The 22,024-nt window shown below is 41.1% G+C and overlaps 1 protein-coding gene across 1 annotated transcript; it reads right to left on the bottom strand.

Moving 5' to 3' along the window:
• Nucleotides 1–3,210: 3,210 nt before the first annotated feature.
• Nucleotides 3,211–21,507, bottom strand: LOC137411459 (uncharacterized). The gene is made up of 7 exons (XM_078782446.1): nt 21,440–21,507; nt 10,383–10,581; nt 10,062–10,206; nt 9,144–9,251; nt 8,766–8,924; nt 4,966–5,107; nt 3,211–3,582 (listed from the first exon to the last, which is right to left on the bottom strand). Exons 2-7 carry the CDS (start codon nt 10,568–10,570, stop codon nt 3,521–3,523), a joined length of 804 nt encoding a protein of 267 aa, XP_078638572.1. The 5' UTR covers nt 10,571–10,581; nt 21,440–21,507; the 3' UTR covers nt 3,211–3,520.
• Between the last annotated feature and the right edge of the window lie 517 nt (nt 21,508–22,024).

Genomic DNA, 22,024 nt, shown 5'->3' with positions numbered 1-22,024 from the left:
TAACAGTACCCTGCCCCAGGACTTGAAGGTAATGGAGCAATACTGGTGCCTCCACCCAAAGCCATACTATGACTGCAGACTGCATACTAAGCCATACTAAGACTGCAGTTCCCACTTTCCATCTCGGCAACCAGAGGTGCCGTCCACTCAGAGCGCAGCAGAGTGGTGCTCCAGCACGTCAATCCAAGGGAGGCAGAGCTTAGCTCCACAACAGTTAAAAAAAAATAAAAAAATGAACACCCACGTTCGCGCTAGGTTGAGTTAATGTGCTTTGTGTGCTTTCACGGCCAAATAATAGGGATCAAACCTTGGATATGTCGATACGTTGGACACTTTCTCTGGGGAGCAACATAACACAAGTTATAGGCAACACAGACCTGGAGGAATTGCTGAATACAACAATGTCCAGAAACGAGACAAACTTTCCAACCATTTTATATCTCGACTTGGTGAATTTTATATTATGTTTACAAAAAGTGTTTACACCCTGGAAGACGTGAATGAATATATGAATGAATGATCGTTTAAGGCCATGTTTCCCCGCGAGAGCAGGGGTGAGCCTTGCGGGCCCCATGACAATCATGGTTCCCTGTTTGAGGCAGTTTTTATGGCCGGATGCCCTTCCTGGCGCCAACCCTTAGTCGCCTCTTACGATGCGCAGGGATACGGTGTACCTATTCTAAACCGGGGTACACACCGGGATCATTCATCCCAGCAAGCTGGTACTCAATTTGCCGACCTCGGAAGGATGACAGGCTGAGTCAACCCCCCTGGCGTTAATTCAGCAATCGACTGGGATTCGAACCCAGGATCCCAAGCCATGGATACGTGATGGCATGGAAAAGTTTGGATGCCGACAACTAGTTGAAGTCTGGGTGGATCGGTCACGTGGCTGTTCTTGTGAAGAATGGCTATCATTCTTTGCATGTTGCACGAGCGAAGGTAGGCCTGTAATACATCAATGATACTGACTTGTGTTGGCAGAGCAGATAAGCATGATGTTATACAGTGCATTCAGAAAGTATTAAGACCCCTTCACTTTTTTCACATTTTGTTATGTTGCAGCCTTATGCTGAAATCGTTTAAATTCATATATGTTCCCTCATCAATCTATACTCAATACCCCATAATGACAAAGAGAAAACAGGATTTTAGAAAGTTTTGCAAATTTATTAAAAAGAAAAAACTGAAATATCACATTGACATAAGTATTCAGACCCTTTGCTATGACACTTGAAATTTAGCTCAGGTGCCTCCCATTTCTCTTGATCATTTTTGAGATGTTTCTACACCTTGATTGGAGTCCACCTGTGGTAAATTCAATTGATTGGACATGATTTGGAAAGGCACACACCTGTCTATATAAGGTCTCACAGCTGACAATGCATATCAGAGCAAAAACCAAGCCATGAGGTCGAAGGAACAGCCTGCAGAGCTGAGACAGGATTGTGTCGAGGCACAGATTTGGGGAAGCCTACAAAAAAATTTCTGTTGCATTGAAGGTTCCCAAGAGCACAGTGGCCTCCATAATTCTTAAATGGAAGAAGTTTTGAACAACCAGGACTCTTCCTAGAGCTGGCCGCCCGGCCAAATTGAGCAATCGGGGGAGAAGGGCCTTGGTAAGAGTGGTGACCAAGAACCAGATGGTCAATCTGGGTGAGCTCCAGAGATCCTGTGTGGAGATGGGAGAAACTTCCAGAAGGACAACCATCACTGCAACACCCCACCGATCTGGGCTTTATGGCAGAGTGGCCAGACGGAAGCCAAACAGTTCAATCTTGGTTTCATCAGACCACAGAATCCAGTCTGAGAGTCCTTTAGGTGCTTTTTTGCAAACTCCAAGTGGGCTTTCATGTGCCTTTCACTGAGGAGAGGCTTCCGTCTGATCTGATCGTCACTCAGATCAGACTATTCGTCACAGTGAATGAGTGTCACATATGGAAGTTTCATGAAGGATTTAGGGCAATCCACCTAACAGACAGTGCTGTGACTTGGCTGTCCAGCTTGGACTTAGATCTATAAATTTGTCAAATGCAAGATTATAGATTAGACTGCTTTGCTTCTGTTTGGAGGATGAAACCATAACAATGAGAACTTTGAAGCAACCTATACGAGTCTTCTTGCTACCCTGTTCATGCCAGCGTTGGTTCGTTAGTTGTTGGTTTATGAATGCTTTGGGAAGGTTATGATGATTGTGGCAATGCTTGAGGGGAACGAAGTAAGTTGTTCAATCGGACATCCATCATCTGCCGTAACCTGGCTAATTGCGTCCAAATGTGAATTTGCGGAAAAGTAATTGCCATTGAGTAGAGTACATAGTACATAGTACAGAGCACCTTTCTCCAGAGTCTGTTTTCTGACCAGACCTGTCGAGTTTTATTCTTCCTGGGTGGAAGGAACTTACTATGTCCTCCACATTACAATGAGTGTCGGCCCATTGCACAAGCCAAAAGTGACTGCTTTTGAAAGGAAGAGGCATTGGGGTTGACAAGAGACAAAGGGCTGCCTCTGTTGAGGTGGGTAGTTTAAGCTTTTTACCACCTTTTCTGGATCTTTCAGTAACACCCTCCTTGTTAAACCCCCAAATACTGGCTCATCACATTTTCACTGTGTCCTCATTTCTCCTGTTTATGGAATTATTATTTTTTAACTGTTCAATTGTACACTTCCTTCTCAAACTTAAAGAAAGCTGTGCACCATCATCTCATGTCCCCCCCACCCCAACAGTGAACTTTACCCCCACTAACTTCATTATTTTGCATGGTTACTGTTTCTTTCCTTCCTTCCTCACTTTCAAATTTTCGCCTTTTACTACCTTGCCTGTCAAAAACGTAACCCTTTTTCAGTGCATCCCCTTTTCACCCCTCAGCCCAAATTGGGCTAAGGGGTATTGTTGTCCGGGCGTCCGTCAACTTTTGGTTTCTGTCAATTTCAAGGAGAACGGCTTGTCCGATCAAATCCATTTTTGCAGTGTGTGTTGGGGTTGAGTGGAGGAAGGTTCCTTTCGAAAATGGGCACGCTGCGATTTTCAATATGGCCGCCACGGCAGCCATCCTGAAATTGGTTTCCACCATGCATGGGCTGAGGGGTTATGCCCACATTGTGGTGCTATTTATTAACCTCTGACCTCACTCTTTTATGAGCCGAGATATTGGCCTTAGACCCTGTTAAAAAAAAAAAGTCTAGAATGTCCAGGAAAATATAAAAAGGTAAAGGTAACATGAAAATTTTATTTTTAACAAATACAGGTGGAAACCTACATTGACATTTAATGCAATAAACAACTGCCTCTTGAAATGAAATTATCTTTAATTTATACAATTGATAAGTTAACATTTATGAACATTTGTACAAACTCATTTCCTTTTTTTTTTTTCCAATCATTTCCACAAGTGTACATCCCACTTCTTGGCTGTGTGGGTCAGCTGAGCAAGTGGGTGTTTCTTGCGTTCTGCCTTCTGGATAGGTACGCAGGTGCTTTTTCACATGGAAGACTGGTTGGTGCAGGTGGGCAATCAGCTTATTTCCAAGGGATGGGGTTACAAAAAGCTGGTGTTCGAAAGGGGCTGTTGCTGAAATCGTCTGTGGAGAGAAGTGGTTGAAGATTATTAATTTATGGTGTTATAATCTCAAGCTTAATCACCTGCCATACCAGTATAAATGGTGGGAGAGTTCCTTATTTTGGAGCAAAGTTGATTTGCATAAGGATGAACAAATATGGTATAAAAAGATATCCTGGTGACAAGCCAATTGTGGAAGAAAATTATTCGTTAGTTTTTTGGGTTTTTTTGCGTTCATTGTGGATTATAAAATATAATAACCACCTTTAGAGGCCATTTTTCCCCGCAAAGCGGGGGTTGGCCTTTTTCGGGAACCATGGTTGTTGTTGTTTTTTGCTCCCCTTTTTGAAGCAATGTTTTACGGCCGGATGCCCTTCCTGACGCCAACCCTTTTTGCCGCCTTTAACGACAAACAGGGAATTACCAGTTGTGGATTGCTGAAATGTAAACGATGTAGTTACGACTTTAAGGGTTGAGGAGCTGGTGCATAGGTTCTTGCTTTGGTAATAAAGCAAAGAGCGTTTTGAACATGTGATGTCACGGCCTCAGCCTGAGCTTCCCCGTCACTCCACATCCGTGAAGTTGGGCTGGGAATGGTCTTTCCAGTGTCTCCCCTTCCAAAGCAGCTTTTTGCACCATGATCTTGACGGAATTAAACAAAGATTATCGGGACAAGCAGAATCTTTCAGCAGGAAAATCTTAACACTGGCCGTGCAAGTTAAAAACAACGGCCACTAAACCTCGAGATAATTTCAACCAAACAAAATCGCTTCCTCCATTTTGAAGTTTATATTCGGGGGGGTGATGCTTGGGGTGATGCTGAAACATTTGAAGTTTATATTCGAAGCATAAAAGTTTCTTTTTCGTGAGGTGAAGCATGATATAGGCAGTATGCAATGATGCCACGTCGCTCTGACATCAGAGACGCGGCTGCCATTATGGGAGACAAACAAACGTGACAGCTAAACGGCCCTGGCAGACACGTGCAGATCAACACCGAAATGTATTCAATCCTGAGTCTAGCATGGGGAAATACTTACCATTGATGAAATGGTCGTTACACACGCCTGATTGTATATAGTTATTGTTGTAAACACCTGCCTTTGTCTCCCATAATGGTGGCAGCAATGTGCAGGTTAGTTAGTTAGTGGAAGTGACGTTTATGGTATACCCCTAATTTTTAGGGATGCTTCACCTCCCCCCTGTCCCCTCCCAAGCAAAATTTACTGTACTGTCGATGCAGTTGTTAGCTGTAGGACAGGATACCAGGCAACGTAGGTATTGTAGCATATACAAATGGCTTTCCCCAAGCATGAATATATCGCCTGATGTGCCCCGAGGCAGTGTTTGGCTAGAATCCCGAGTTAAATACATTGCAGTAAATGCCGAGTTCTGGAAATCTTACCCACGATGTGTCCGTTGATATAGGCAAGAGCATGGGGCTTGGGGTGATGCTGATGCTGTATTTTCTGTTGCCAAGTGTGGAATGCTTGCTCTGCTTGTTCCTTCTGCTTCTGCTTCTCTTTCTCGATCCTTTCTACATGCTCCTGTAATGTGGACGAGTCAATCCGCATGACAGATTTCGAGGAAGCTCCATATTTATCTCCTCCCAAATTTTCTATTTGGTGTTACATATTCACCATTCCAGGAAAAACCCTAAAGGATTTGTACCCAAAATTGTGGTTGCAGATGCAGAACTTTGTCAGCTGCCATTATACATATAACTAGAATGGTACTCTGCAACGTTCACCAATGTCTTCGTCCACATTTCATCATTATACATACTTGTATCAAGTTTGATTTAAATCCCTTCAGCTGTTTTCAAATATCACATTTTTACTTGATGACCATGACATGACCTCTGACCTTTGCCAAATTATAAGGTTCATCATGTCATCATATATACTTATACCAACTTTGGTCAAAATCCCTATCACTGGTTCACAAGTAAGGTCGGTAACATTTTTACCCAATACGACCCCTGACCTTTGACCACTTGACTCCGTAATCTAATATGTTCCTCTTTGCATTATTATAATACTTGTACGAAGTTTGATTTGGTTCCCTTCAGCCGTTAAGTTATCATGGTAACGAAAACCTATTACAGACTCTGACCTCTGACCTATTGATGCCAAAATCTAATTCATTAATCTTTACATCACAATATATACTTGTACCAAGTTTGGTCAAAATCCCATCACTGGTTCCAAAGTTAGCTCGGCAACAGAATTTTTACCTCATGGGACCTCTGACCTTTGACCACATAATCTAATCCGTTTATCTTTACATCATTATACATACATGTACCAGGTTTGGCTTCTTCAGTCATTCTTAAGTTGTAGCGGTAACAAATCTATCAAGGACGGACAGACAACGCAAAAACAATGCCTTTGACGGAGTCATAAAACGTTATTTTAATTGCTGAAACACAAAATGACAAACTTGATATTTGGTAATTATTGGATGCCATATTTGTAATGTTACTGTTAGACCTTTTACTTTAAAAGTGACCTTTTACAGTTTGGTTGATTGTAGGAGTGTGAAGGTGTGTGTAAATGGGGCGTTTTCTGTTCCCAAGCAGCTTGCAAAGCAGTTAATATGGAACCGCTGGTTTGGCAAGCGATAGCAAGCCGTTCATGGATTTGAACATATCTGGTCACCTTGAAACATTGAAACTCAACTTTTATTTAAGGCCATTCGAGGTGGGAGCTACACAAAGGTAAGTTATAGATATTGGACAGAAAGGAGGAATCTATTGACATCCGAAGCAGTTTAGCAGTTGTTTTCGGTTCGAGTACCCCTTTAATTCAGTCTTCGCCAAAAATATTGGCACCCTTGCACTTTTTTCAAATAACTAATAAAAACAAAAATAACAAATACGTAACTAAAAATACGTTTAAATTGACAAAAGTATTTGGTCCCCACAATTCTTTACTTCACTGTTAATATTACAGAACCTTTGTTTTTGATTCAGAACTTAATATATCCTTTTAAATCAGAAAAAAAGAAATGGCATTGACAAAATTATTGATACCCGAGACTTCATATTTGGTAGCACAGACTTTGGAAAAAATAACTGCAGTCAAGCACTTTCTCTACCCATGAATGAGCTTCCTACACCTCTCTACTGGCAGTTTGCTCCACTCTACTTGTGCAAACTGCTCCAGTTCTCCCAGATTTGAGGGATGCCTTCTCCCAACTGCTGTTTTCAGTTCTCCCCACAGGTGTTCAATGGGATGTAGATCTGGACTCATTGCTGGCCACTTCAGAACTGTCCAGTGTTTTGTCTTGAACCATTTCTGGGTGCTTTTTGAAGTGTCTGGGGTCATTGTCCTGCTGCAAGACCCATGACCATCAATGAAGACCCAGCTTTTTGACACTGGGTTGAACATTGGGCTACAAAATGCCTTGGTAATCTCCTGATTTCATGATGCCATGCACACATTCAAGGCACCCAGTACCAGAGGCAGCACAGCAACCCCAAAACATCACTGAACATCCTCCATGTTGGACTGTAGGGAAGCTTCTGTTTGAAAAGAAGGTCAAACTGAAGGAAGTTTGATCTCTTTTCTTTGAAGGTTTCATTTTGTTTTCTGCAAACATAGAGATGATGTGCTTTACCAAAAAGCTCTAATTTGGTCTCATCTGTCCATAGGACATTCTCCCAGAAGGATTTTGGCTTATTTTGGTGTGTTTTGGAAAACACCAGTCGGGCTTTCTTTTGTCTCACTCTCAGCAGTGGGGTCCTCCTGGGTCTCCTACCATAGAACAAACCCTCTTTCATGAGTTGGCAATGGATGGTGCGAGTTGAAACTGTCGTACCTTGTGTCTGAAGGTCAGCTTGAATCTGTTTGGCAGTTGATCGAGGTGCTTTCTCCACCATTCGAACAATCCTTCACTGCAATCTTCGATCAAGTTTTCTCTTGCGGCCACGTCCAGGGAGGTTGGCGACAGTGCCATGGGCCTTAAACTTCCTGATAACATTGCGTATGGAGGAAACAGGAACATCAAGGTCTTTGAAGATGGACTTGTAGCCTTGAGATTGTCCATGCTTGGCTACAATCTTGTGTTTGACCTCCTCAGACAATTCTGTGGTTTTATTTCTTTTCTTCATGCTCACTGTGGTACACACAGTGACACAAAACAGGGGAATGACTCATTTTCTCCATTCAAACTGGTTGAATGTGTGATTTTTATATTGCAGGCACCTGTAACTCACCACATGAGTTCAATTCCAAAGTAAAGGAGAATCACATGCTTGAAATCTAATTATTTCTAACAACTTCTAAAAGGTGCCAATAATATTGTCCGGGCCATTTTAGGATTTCTGTGTGGAATGAAATGAGCTAAGATTTAGTAATTTTTTTCAGCTTTTTTTTCCTGTTTTGTTCCACTGCAAACGAAATGAATACACAAGTGGATACCAAAATATATTTTTATTTCAACAATTTTCTGGGAGAAATTGTGCATTGTTTGAAAAATGTAGTCGGGTGCCAATATTTTTGGCCACGACGGTGTATTGAAATTGGGGTTTAGAAGGATGTTCCCTGACTTGCATCGAAAATCTGAGCGCAACATTGTGAGATTTCATATCGGCTTTGATCTGTGCAAACTTGTCGTGTGTGTGTGTGTGTGTGTGTGTGTGTGTGTGTGTGTGTGTGTGTGTGTGTGTGTGTGTGTGTGTGTGCGTGCAGCTCAAATACATCATACTTTTGAAGCTTCAATTTTCCTGCAAAAATGTTTGCAATGATGGGGTTTAATTGGCCTTGGGGATGTCCCCACTTCCAGAATCACAATTTCCCAAAAAAAAAAGTTGTGTATTAAAACTTTGGCCTTTTTCATGAAAGATGGCCAGGGTCAAGTGTGCCTTTAAAAATAACTAAATAAGGAATTGGAGATTTGACAAGGACCTGCTATTAAAATACATGTAACGAACATTGATATCAGTCTGCTTTATAATGTGAGCACCTTTAAGAGGAAACATCCTAGTTTGTCTGGTTTCCATAATTTCTCTGGAAGCGCGTTTGTGCCACCGATGCAGTGCCCCAATTACCAGTGAGCAGGTACTCGATTTGTCGACCTCGGAAGCATGACAGGCTGAGTCAAACCCCCCCGCCCCCCTGGCATTAATTCGATGATCGACCGGGATACGAACTCAGGATCCTAGGATCCCAAGCCATGATGTGCTGATGCAAGATAACTCACCTTCTCCCTTTGGCTGTGCTCCCTTTTCTCTGTTCGCTTCCACTCCTGCCAGGCTTTGTATTTCTGCAAGGATTTTTCGTTGGCCTGTCTCCTTTCAACAGCTTTTGCTTCTTCCAGTGCCTGGGCCTTCTGCCGTGCCAAAGTTTTTTCCCGTTTCATCTGGGAAAATAAGTCACATGCACAGACCTTGTCTTGCAGAATGGCACACTTCATTCATCCTCTGAGCAAAGTTTGTCAAACTAGTCAAATCTATACAATTGGGTCGATCCGGTTTTGGAATGCAGCCTGACTTTATTATTACACAAGACCACAATGGTAAAGACGTACTACAGCCCACATCTAAACTTTACTTTTGCTTTATTCAAGGGTTAAATCCACCTCCGAGACTTTAAAGCGAATCCATTGCTTATGCTTCTGCTTTGAAAGACGTTTCCTCTCAGCTTTCTCGGCTTCTCTTCGCCTTGTGTCGTCCTCTCGCTGCTTGTCCTGCATACGCAAAACACCAGGGATATTGGAGCAAAGCTGCCTTGTAATTAGGACAGGTTCATGGAAAACCTAAATTTGCTTATTACCTTCGCAAAAGCGGAAGGTTATGTTTTGATCGCTGTGTATTTATTTGTATGTCTGTGTGTGTGTATGTTAATCGCATAACTCAAAAAGTATTCAACCGAATTGCATGAAATTTGGTGGGATGATTGGTTATTATACGGGACACATTTGATTAGATTTTGGGAAACAGATTTGCTCAAATTCTGACTATTTTTAACTCGATCGTATTTCACTCAAAGTTATGCGCGACTGAAGAAGAAGATGTCCATCCAGGACGTCATCACTATAACGCAATCTCCCGCGATCATTTCAACCTCAAAAAAAATTATAATTGCAGATTTGTCAAGAGATGAGGCATATTAACAAACGAATGAAACAGATTTGCTCAAATTCTGACTATTTTTAACTCGATCGTATTTCACTCAAAGTTATGAGCGACTGAAGAAGAGGATGTCCATCCAGGACGTCATCACTATAACGCGATCTCCCGCAATCATTTCAACCTCAAATGAAATTCAAATTGCAGATTTGTCAATCGGGGAGGCATATTAACAGACGAATGAAACAGATTTGCTCAAATTCTGATTTTTAAAAATCGATCGCATTTCACATAAAGTTTCACATCGCATACACTCCCATGCCAAGTACAGAACAGTAGCTGCGGCGAAGGTATGCGCTCTACCGAGTGCCCGGATTCTAGTTATTATTTGGTAATGTTCCACGTCATTTCGCAAAAGTGTCTCCCACCTCCTTGGCCTGCTTCTCAAGCTGTCGCCGTTGTTCTCGAACCTTACATACAACCCACTGTTCCCATGTGAGGTTGTGTGATGAAAAATCCACAGAGAGAGGTGTTGCAGTGGAGCACCTCCTCTTCTTGCCATTTTTGTCTCTGCTGCTAGGAAACCGAAGAGGTTGGGCATTAGGAAACGAAGGATCTCACATTATTGTAATTTGAACCAAGTAAAGACCAGTTGAAATTTACACAAATCAACAAATTTGACCATTCTACCGGATATAATAGAGCTAGCTGTAAGAAGTAAAGATTCATTGTGATGACCACAAACCCACCTTGGCACTGAATCTTCATGAATGCCAGTATTCTCTCGATTTCGAAACGTCCTGTTCAAGTCACAAGGAGGTGGCACATCCTGGTCTGAGCCTATTGGTTCAGAAGAAGCCAAAGAATTTGTCGACCCCTGGTCGGAATTGGTGGAGTTTGGTATGAGGGTTGACTCTAAAGGCAATATGTCGGACATTTTCAAGTTTCCTGTGGATGGAAAATAAATTGCTGCAAGTCAAATATTTCAAATAGGATCCCACCTGAGTTAATCCAAACTACCTTTACAGGTTATGTAATCACTCGATGGTTTCCTTTTTTCCATAAGCTGTGGTAGCTCCGTGAACAGTGAGCCTCCAACATCAGATAAAATGTCATTTGTTTGGCATTCCTATCTCGGCCCTTGACTCGATGCTGTGACCCAATAATCATAATCTGGTTATTTTTAAATCTATACTATAAAAAGTGCTGTGCGTGTCTGTGTAACATTCTGCTCCACCCTGCCCACCCACAATTTCAACATGAAAGATCATACGGCCACCACGTTGGTATTTAATGCGATGCGAAGCCAAAGACCTTTTGGGAGCTGTTGTATTCACAATCGCCATTCCCTCCCTCAAAGTTTCCCCATTCAATGTGAAACGACGAAAGTAACAGTTATAAGGATTTTAAACTGATTGGCGTCATGGGCCTTGTGAAGATAGGCCTCAGCGATCCAGGCAGTGGTCTGTTGTCCGCCTAAATAACTGGCATTCCCTCAAGCAGGGCTTTTAGAGTGGAGGTTATGCAGGTCCTTGTTATTATTATGTCTGACTTTTTCTATTGAACTGTTTGACCAGCGACCATAAAACCCATGTCTTTTGCCGAGGACTTCCGGGAATCTTGCGACTATGAAAGAAAACATCCGTCATTATTTATTTTTAACGATATGTATAATATCCATCGTGGAAAAGATCATTGGTTTTGGGTCGTTTATTGGCACATTATCCCTGGTGTTGGGCTAGCGGCTAGGGTGCCTGCTTAGGGTCCTAGGATCCTGGGTTCGAATCCCGGTCGATTGCTGAATTAACGCCAGGGGGGTTGACTGAGCCTGTCATCCTTCCGAGGTCGGCAAATTGAGTACCAGTTCACTGGTAATTCCCTGCTTGTCGTAAAAGGCGACAAACAGGGTTTGCGGCAGGAAGGGCATCCGGCCGTAAAACATTGCTTCAAAAAGGGGACCAAAAAACAACAACAACCACGGTGCCCGAAAAAGGCCAACCCCCGCTTTGCGGGGAAAAATGGCCTCAAGGTGGTTTTTTTTTGTTTTTTTATTGGCACAATTAACATGCTCATGGTCACTTGAGAGTTGCAATGCCACGAGGTTTCCACCTATCATGGGATTGTGAGTTGGACAGGTGACTGATGGGTTTCTGTGAAGCTTGATAAGGGAGAGGGAAGTGTTAAATATTCTGCTGTTTTGATGTGGAAATGGCTATTTACTTTTTTGAGCAGGAGGCTGAGGTGGGGAGGACAGAGTTGGGGTTGGGAAAGAGGGGGAGATGTGGGGGAGAATCGGATCGGGGGAATCGGGGAAAGGGGGAGAATCGGAAACCGACCGATTAAAAGAGGGGGCGTGGAAAGTACGTCAGGTGGAAACTGAGCACGGCTCATCACCCAACTACCACTATCCCTACGATAAAGCATGGTGGTGGCAGCATCATACTATGTGGATGCTTTTCAGCGGCAGGGACTGGGAGACTTTTAAAGATAGAGGGAACAATGAATGGAGCCAAATCCTTGAGGAGAACCTGCTTCAGAGTGCAAAAGACCTTAGACGGTGGCAAAGATTAACATTACAACAGGACAATGACCCAAGTATACAGCCAAAGCAGCACGAATGGCTTCTTTACAAGAATGTGAAAGTCCTTGAGTGGCCCAGCCAAAGTCCAGATTTGAAACCTTTAGAGAAACTGTGGAAAGACATATATATATATATATATATATATATATATATATATATATATATATATATATATATATATATATATATATATATATATATATATATATATATATATATATATATATATACTGAAACGCAAAAGAAACTTACCACCTTTGAAACCTTTAAATATCAACAATAACACTGTGTGTAGTAAATGTGTGAACTTATTTGTGGACAATAGTGTCCTCGCTGTCAGACAAAACGGTCACGGATGGTCACTTGAACCTTCAATGGTCACTTCATAGCACAGCTGTTGAACAGCCGTTTTGACTGTCACTGATTAGCCAAGGGGTACGGGATGATTTTAATGAGCTGCACGTGATGTCTTGATATTGGCTTTAAAAAGGCCAGTGCAAAATGGGCATTTTGACCGAAAGATTTGACCATTTTGACCAACTTCAAAAAGACCGAAAACACAAAAGAAACTTACCACCTTTGAAACCGTTAAATATCAACAATAACACTGCGTATAGTAAATGTGTGAACTTATTTGTGGACAATAGTGTCCTCACTGTCAGACAAAACGGTCACGGATGGTCACTTGAACCTTCAATGGTCACTTCATAGCACAGCTGTTGAACAGCCGTTTTGACTGTCAGTGATTAGCCAAGGGGTACGGGATGATTTTAATGAGCTGCACGTGATGTCTTGATATTGGCTTTAAAAAGGCCAGTGCAAAATGGGCATTTCAATCAACATGCCATGATTGTCAAGGGATCAACGGCAGCGTGCCCTGGGCATGCTGCAAGGCAGACTGAGCTACCGTGAGGTGGCATGTCGCCTTGGCTGTTCACACCAGACGATATCGGCTCTGGTGGACAGAGACACCCTCCACAACTCTGCAGATGACAGACCTCGATCAGGGAGGCCAAGAGTCACCACTGCAAGGCAGGACAGGCAGATGGTCCGAAGTCACCTGCGGGATCGATCCCGTCCAGCATCCCGCACTGCGGCAGAAACTCTGGGGCATGCAAACCCACGGATCTCCAATGATAATGCACGAAGACGACTGCATGACTATGGTCTGACTGCCAGAAGACCATACACAGGCCCCGTGATGACGGTTGCTCATCGCCGCAACCGTCAGAGATGGTGCCAGCAGCATCAGCGGTGGACCTTGGCGCAGTGGAACGAGGTCGCTTTCAGCGATGAGTCAAGGTTCTGAGTGGACAGTCCTGATGGGCGTGAGCGTGTCTGGAGAAGAACTGGCGAGCGATATGCCGATTGTTGCGTGCGCCAAGCCAACAGGTGGGGTGGCCCAAGTGTGATGGTGTGGGCCGCCATATCAGGCCGGTACAGGACGCCACTGGTGTTTGTGGATGGGAATCTTAACACCCAGCGGTATGTGGATAACATCCTTCGACCTCATCTGCTGCCATTCCTGCTAGACCACCCAGAACTGAGAAGCTTTCAGCATGACAACGCTCGTCCCCATGCTGCTCGCTTTACCACTGCATTTCTCCAAGGCGAAAACATCAACACCATGCAGTGGCCTGCGCTCTCCCCTGACCTGAATCCCATAGAGCACCTGTGGGATGAGCTTGGGAGACGCGTAGTTGGCAGGGCCAGGACACGGGCAGAGCTGCTTCAGACATTGAGGACTGAGTGGGACAGAATCCAGCAGCAATCCATCCAAAGACTGGTAGGCAGTATACGCCGACGATGCACTGCCTGTATCCAAAACAATGGTGGCCATACACGCGATTGAAAGGGGACTGACATTGCACCCTGTGCTGTTCTGTACTGTAGAACAAACTGATGAGATGGTGTATCTTGGTCAAAAACTTGACATGTCATCAATAAAAATGCCAATGTTTCAATTAGCAATTGTTGGTTTGTTTTATTTTGAACTGTTACAATTTTATTACATTTCAAACAAGTGGTAAGTTTCTTTTGCGTTTTCAGTCTTTTTGAAGTTGGTCAAAATGGTCAAAATGGTCAAATTTTTAGGTCAAAATGCCCATTTTGCACTGGCCTTTTTAAAGCCAATATCAAGACATCACGTGCAGCTCATTAAAATCATCCCGTACCCCTTGGCTAATCACTGACAGTCAAAACGGCTGTTCAACAGCTGTGCAATGAAGTGACCATTGAAGGTTCAAGTGACCATCCGTGACCGTTTTGTCTGACAGTGAGGACACTATTGTCCACAAATAAGTTCACATATTTACTATACGCAGTGTTATTGTTGATATTTAAAGGTTTCAAAGGTGGTAAGTTTCTTTTGTGTTTTCGGTCTTTTTGAAGTTGGTCAAAATGGTCAAATCTTTCGGTCAAAATGCCCATTTTGCACTAGCCTTTTTAAAGCCAATATCAAGACATCACGTGCAGCTCATTAAAATCATCCCGTACCCCTTGGCTAATCACTGACAGTCAAAACGGCTGTTCAACAGCTGTGCTATGAAGTGACCATTGAAGGTTCAAGTGACCATCCGTGACCGTTTTGTCTGACAGCGAGGACACTATTGTCCACAAATAAGTTCACACATTTACTACACGCAGTGTTATTGTTGATATTTAAAGGTTTCAAAGGTGGTAAGTTTCTTTTGCGTTTCAGTATATATATATATATATATATATATATATATATATATATATATATATATATATATATATATATATATATATATATATATATATATATATATATATATATATATATATATATATATACATATATATATATATATATATATATATATATATATATATATATATATATTGATATATATATATATATATTGATATATATATATATTGATATATATATATATTGATATATATATATATATATATTGATATATATTGATATATATTGATATATATATATATATATATTGATATATATATATATATATTGATATATATATATATATATATTGATATATATATATATATATATATATTGATATATATATATACAGTGGGACCTCTAAATCCGAATTTAATTCGTTCCAGCGGCAGTTCGGATTGGGAAAAGTTCGGAATTAGAAACTATTTTCCTCATAAGAAATAATGGAAAGTGAATTAATCCGTTCCTGGACCCCAAAAACCCATTATCAAGACACTGTTAACTGCAAATACACATGATTCAAGGTAAAATAAGATGAGTAATTGCCCTAAATATCTAATAACTAGAACGGGCACTCGGTAGAGCGCATACCTTCGCCGCAGCTACTGTTCTGTACTTGGCATGGGAGTGTAGGGAACAGAACAACAAAAATACGATTTTGACCTTTTCGTGACCTTGACCTTGACCTTTGACCCGATTGCTCCCAAAATCTAATCAAATGTGTCCCGTATAATAACCAATCATCCCACCAAATTTCATGCAATTCGGTTGAATACTTTTTGAGTTATGCGAATAACATACACACACACACACACAGACATACAAATAAATACACAGCGATCAAAACATAACCTTCCGCTTTTGCGAAGGTAATAATAATAATAAAAAAAAGAAATAAATGTACTAACATGAAAATAACTGCATTTACCTTAGTGGAGAGTTCTGATGGTGCATGTGGAAGCTGGAGAGGAGGAAGGAGGGAGAGGGTTTTATTGCTTGGAAGGTGAGGCACCTTCCAAGCTAACATCAGATGACTGTGCTTCTGGTGTTTGCTCTCTTTGTCTCTTAACACCACTTGTAGAGGGTTGGGGCTCACAAGGCTTGCTTTCTTTAGAGAACCACCTCTCCAAAGTTGCCTGGTGTTGGCGACTTTTCTTAACTTTTCAAGTTAATGCTCCTGTTAACCACTGCTTTATTAGGGTGCCACTTTTCAACAATGGCCTGTGTTTTAGACCAATGGAAGCACAGTTCTCTAATTTCAGCACTGGAAATATGAACGACGCTCGCGGCGGGAAATATGAACGACGCTAACGCTATGTTGGCGGTTCGGTTATAGAAATACATTCGGAATTAGGGACAAAATTTTCTCGAATTTACGGTTCGGAATTAGAGTAGTTCGAGATGAGGGGCGTTCGGAATTAGGGGTCACTACTGTATATATATATATTGACATATATATATATATATATATATGTTGATATATATATATATATATATATATATATTGATATATATATATATATATATATATATTGATATATATATATATATATTGATATATATATATATATATTGATATATATATATATATATATATATATATTGATATATATATATATATATTGATATATATATATATATATATATATATATATTGATATATATATATATATATTGATATATATATATATATTGATATATATATATTGATATATATATATATATATATATATATATATATATATATATATATTGATATATATATATTGATATATTGATATATTGATATATATATATTGATATATATATATATTGATATATTGATATATATATATATATATTGATATATATTGATATATATATATATTGATATATTGATATATATATATATATATTGATATATATATATATATATATATATATATATAGATATATTGAGATATATATATATATATATATATATATATATATATATATTGATATATATATATATATATATATATATATATATATATATATATTGATATATTGATATATATATATATTGATATATTGATATATATATATATATATTGATATATATATATATATATTGATATATATATATATATATATATTGATATATATATATATATATATATATATATATATATATATTGAGATATATATATATATATATATATATATATATATATATATATATATATATATATATAGATATATATATATATATATAGATATATTGAGATATATATATATTGATATATATATTGTTGCGGATTCGGGGGTCGGCGCTCCCCTTATCAACGGGGGGATTAATCCCCTTGTCTTTTAAGCTGGCCGTCCCCCAATCCTGGAAGCTATGACGCTCCTTCCGGTCGGAATTAGCTAGGGTGATTGGTCAATGAAGTCCCAAATACCTACTTACTAACCCGACTGTAAAGCAGGGAAATAACTCCTGCTCGAACCACGGATAAGATGAAAATTGCCGAGCGGTTAGCAATCCGCGGCCCGAGCGGTTAGCAATTCGCGGCCCGAGCCATGAACAAAGACTAACCCGATCCTGAGCAGTTTCCAAATCATGCCACAGGTACTCAATCGAGAAAAGACCAAAATGATCGAATAAGAGGAAACCCAGAAAATAAGAAGAACAAAGAGTGGGTTTATTAATTATTTACAAGACCCAAAGAAGAGGAAACGAAAGGAATATACAAGGAAGAAGAAACAAAAGGACACAGGGCAGGCTTATCTATACAGTCTTAACTTATGACCCCGGACAAACATACACACTCACACGGATGGTAGCTGGTAGGGGGGGAAGGTCCAGGCAGATGGTCAGGCTCCTCGTCCGGTCCCGACTTGTGCCGTGGTGGTGATGGAGGCAGCGCGCCGCGTATTGTTGACGACGAGCGGACGTATATCGCGGTTACATATATCGGGGGGGACTGGGATGCGGCGTACGTAATACGTAGCACGTCCCAGCTCTCTCTCTCTCTCTCCCGATCAATGGCTCGTATCACAGGCAGTTCGTGCAATCAGCGTCTCGGCGCAGTCCTTTGAAACAAGCGCGCCTCCCGATCAATAAGTTCATAAAGCGCCTTTCCCAACGAGTCCGTATCAAAATATGCTCCCTCACGCAGTCCGTTGAAACAAGCGCGCCTCCCGATCAATAAGTTCATAAAGCGCCTTTCCCAACGAGTCAGTATCAAAATGTGCTCCCTCGCGCAGTCTGTAAAAGGGCTTCGCGCGCTGCGCTTATATAATGCGCTTTGAGATCAATCTGCGCTCTTCGAAACCACGCCCGCCAGTGAGCTCACCTCAGCCCTGGTTGGTTGACGAGGGCTCACCGGCTCCACCCTTGACGGCGAGTTGACAGGGCCACGCCTCGTTCCCAGCGCTCCGCCCCCTTCTTCCTCGAGCTTGACCGCGTGGTTAATGGCGTTTGTTTGAGCAGAAGCTCAGCGAGGCGGATTCGGATGAAACTTGGTGGACAGGTTAGGTGTGTGACAAGGACGAATCAATTAGATTTTGGTGAAGATTGAAATCCGTATCCGGCTACTCGAATGTTTTAAATGACTCTTCACCATTGAGTGAGAGGGCTAAACCCTATATATATATATGGGGCTTCAGGCCCCCTTCAGGCCTAACTGTGGCCCCTTTGTGTTCTATTATTGTTTGACCTATTACCAAGTATGACCAACCATATGTTTTGTTTTAATTGATTGCTGTATCCTTTTAATACTATTATTCATTTTTATCCTTATAAGGAATTAGCCCTTACTCTGTGAAAGAAACCAGCGGTATCTTTCTAGCCTCTATCAGAATTTTGGTATGTGGGACCTGAGATCCTCCTCCCAGTATTATGCTAATAATGTTGCTCAATTAACAAAATATAACCAATTTATGTGTTGCTTTGCTTAAACTTTATATTTCCTGTTAAGAAGTTAAGTTACTGTGCTGGCATATTCTCTTTATTGTTCCTGCTCTAACTGTGGCTCTATTGTATAAAGTTACCAGCCGTTACCACTCAAATCAGATGAATACCGACACTTTTACGATCGGCTATCCTTATCTTCATGTGCTTTTCCTGACCTTCAACAAATGTTTATCCAAACTACGGACATGTGTTCATCTGGGCATAAGCCAGGCATGGTCTTCAGTTAAAACCCTTTCTTCCTTACTGAACAAAGGGTGAGATCAAAGAGTGAGCCGCTGAGTCACCCTTTATCTTTCAATTGTGATCGCTATATAAAGCGAAACCATGTTCAGCTTTTTCAGAGCATCTTGTTGGAACGTTGGTCATTTTTGTGGGCTTCTGTCCGACGTGTTTTGCTCTCCACCAAGCTTGTGTGTTTGACGAATCAAATAAATATATCAGTTGTTCCTTTTCTCTGTCATGAGTCTTGAGTCCTAAGTCAACGGATCCGTCATATATATATATATATATAGTTACGGTTTTTAGATCCTTCACTTTGTAAATTTTAGTAAATGTTCCCTTATAAATAATCCCCTGTAAATATCCCCATTATTTGGCTAATATTAAAGATCGCACCCGAGTTAGTCCATGTACAACACATAGAACACCATAGGACCTCTCTGTAGTTATCTCATTATTATGTGTTTGAGTTAAGGATCTGTTCCCAATAGTTGAATCTGCGTTGTATTAATCAAATAAGATAGGCCCCTTCAATTATCCCCAATCATCTCTTCAAAGTGCAGTAGCGGTCTGGCAGCGTTCGCTGCCCCTTGTTTTGGCTTGTTTGCTGGCCCCAAGCCGCCATTACGCACGCGGTAATCTGGAGGAAAAGGGGAGGAGTGGGTTTGAGCACCAGGAACGAGGCGTGGCCTGTCAATGTCTCCTCAAGAGGTGGAGCAAGCGAGCCCTCGCCGGCCAACCAGGGCCGAGGTGAGCCGACCGGAAGGCGTGTCCTAGGAGCCGGCGTCTGGATACAGGGACGCCCAATAAAAGCGGCTGGGAGGGACTGCTTCAAGAGATGAGTGCGAAGGTCCGATATACGAGGTACCAGAGGAGCATACAGCTGAATCGTAAGGCAGGAGAGCGGGTCCGTTGAAGACGACAATACCGCAATATATACGCATTGTCCGACCGCGTGAAACCGATACGTGCAGCTGCCGCCGGGTTTCGCCTCAAGCCAGGAGCGTGAACCGGAGCGCGACCTGGAGCGGACCTCGACGCTGTGCCATCTGCCCGGACCTTCCTGCCCTGCCATCTGCTTGGACCTTCTCCCCCTTCCAGCCATTCCTTCCTGCCATTCCCTATTCGTGTAAGTCTGTTTGTTCTGTCTGGGCGTATGATAATATAAGACTGTTTTTAAGGTTGCCCTATGTCCTTTTATTTCCTCTCCTTGTATATTCCCTTCTTTCGTTTCCTCTTGTAGATAGTAAATAAACCTGTGTTCTTTCTTACCCTTTTGGTTTCTTCTTCCCCCGATCGCTTTAGTCCTTTCCCAATTGAGTATCTGTGGCACGATTCGGCCAACCGCTATAATCGGGTTTAGTCTCTTGTTAACGGCCCGAGTCGCAGCTCGCTTCGCTCGGCGCATCCATTCACGCTGCGGCCCGGGTGGGAGTATCTCCTCGCTTACGGCCGGTGGTGGTAATTAGGTAGTAGGACGGGTTGGGATTACAACCCTACTCACCACCGACCGGAAATGACGTCATACTTCGAGGACCGGCGGACGGCCAGCTTAACAGGACAAGGGGATGACCGGGGGATTAACAGGAAGTGACCAGCTTAACCCCCCCCCTTGCTAACGGGAGTGCCGTCCCCCGGATCCGTAACAATATATATATATATATATATACATATATATATATATATATATATATATATATATATATATATATATATATATATATATATATATATATATATATATATATATATATATATATATATATATATATATATATATATATATATATATATATATATATATATATATATATATATATATATATATACATATATACATATATATACATATCACAATATTTCAAAAAGTTATTGACGACTTAAAACTTGGTAAACTGCTAGGTATGTTGGGTGGTCGAGTTGATTAATTAGGATTCGATGGTGAAGGTAACAATAACTACACAAAGTATTAGTAAAATATCGTTGCAAGGTAAGTCTAAGTGTTATCGATCCCGGATTAAATGCAGTGCCTTTACCTATTCGACATGTAATAGGGCTGACAAAAATGTGGACGCGGTATTTTTCCATCAGGCAAGAGTAAAAATGCATTATCGTATTATTATATTAACGTGAACGTGATAAGAAAAGGAATGAAGGAAGGTGAAACAAATCCATTTTCCAAATCTACACCGTAATTCCCTCCCGACGAGAGCGCAGCCAAATACTGTAAAACGAATGGAAAAAGTATGAATACAAAACAAAACTTAAAACGGGTGCTGGTATCAAGAGTACAATAGTAAAGAGTATTCATATTTAATATCAAATCCTAATTGTTATATAAAATCTTGCGTACAAGGCCACACGTTGAAGTACTGGTCTCCATGGTGAAGCGTCACCGGATGTTGATGCTTCTTCTTCTTCAGAAAGTGGTGTTGTTATTTTAAAGGTTAAACTTCCTTGTGTCAGAAACCCGATGTTTCTCTAAACAATTATTTTTTCATTTCTCTGTATTTCCAACATAACTGTTGTATATTTGTAAAACCAATATTATTTTTATACATTTTATAGCCAAGTGTCGGGTCGATGTTAATGCACCATCACCATCACCATCACCATGCTTATTATGTGTTTTCACCCTGTCTGTGTCTGTGTCTGTGTCTGTTTGTCCGTTTATGAACAAAACATCTCAAAAAGTTGTGGACGGATTCGGACGAAATTTGGCAGAGATGTAGCGTATGTGACAAGGACGAAATGATTAGATTTTGGTGAAGATCCGGATCCGGATCCGGCTAGTAGAAGTTTAAAAGTGATTCTTCACCATTGAGTGATATGGCCAACCAGGTGGAGGCATACCTCCACCTGGTTGGCTATATCACTCAATGGTGAAGAATCACTTTAAAAATTCTACTAGCCGGATCCGTGCCGTTGTAGTATTAAT

The sequence above is a fragment of the Myxine glutinosa genome, chromosome 7 (assembly GCF_964187855.1).
Source record: "Myxine glutinosa chromosome 7, kmMyxGlut1.1, whole genome shotgun sequence".
Lineage (NCBI taxonomy): Eukaryota > Metazoa > Chordata > Myxini > Myxiniformes > Myxinidae > Myxine > Myxine glutinosa.
This window is presented reverse-complemented; position numbering and strand designations above follow the sequence as displayed.

Excerpts from the sequence above, each read along its gene's own strand:
- LOC137411459 (XM_078782446.1), bottom strand. The coding sequence starts at position 10,570 with ATGTCCGACATATTGCCTTTAGAGTCAACCCTCATACCAAACTCCACC. Across the intron at positions 8,925-9,143 it reads TTCGCTTTAAAGTCTCGGAG|ATGAAACGGGAAAAAACTTT; the intron begins GTGGATTTAACC and ends TTATTTTCCCAG. Across the intron at positions 3,583-4,965 it reads TATCAACGGACACATCGTGG|ACGATTTCAGCAACAGCCCC; the intron begins GTAAGATTTCCA and ends TTCTCTCCACAG.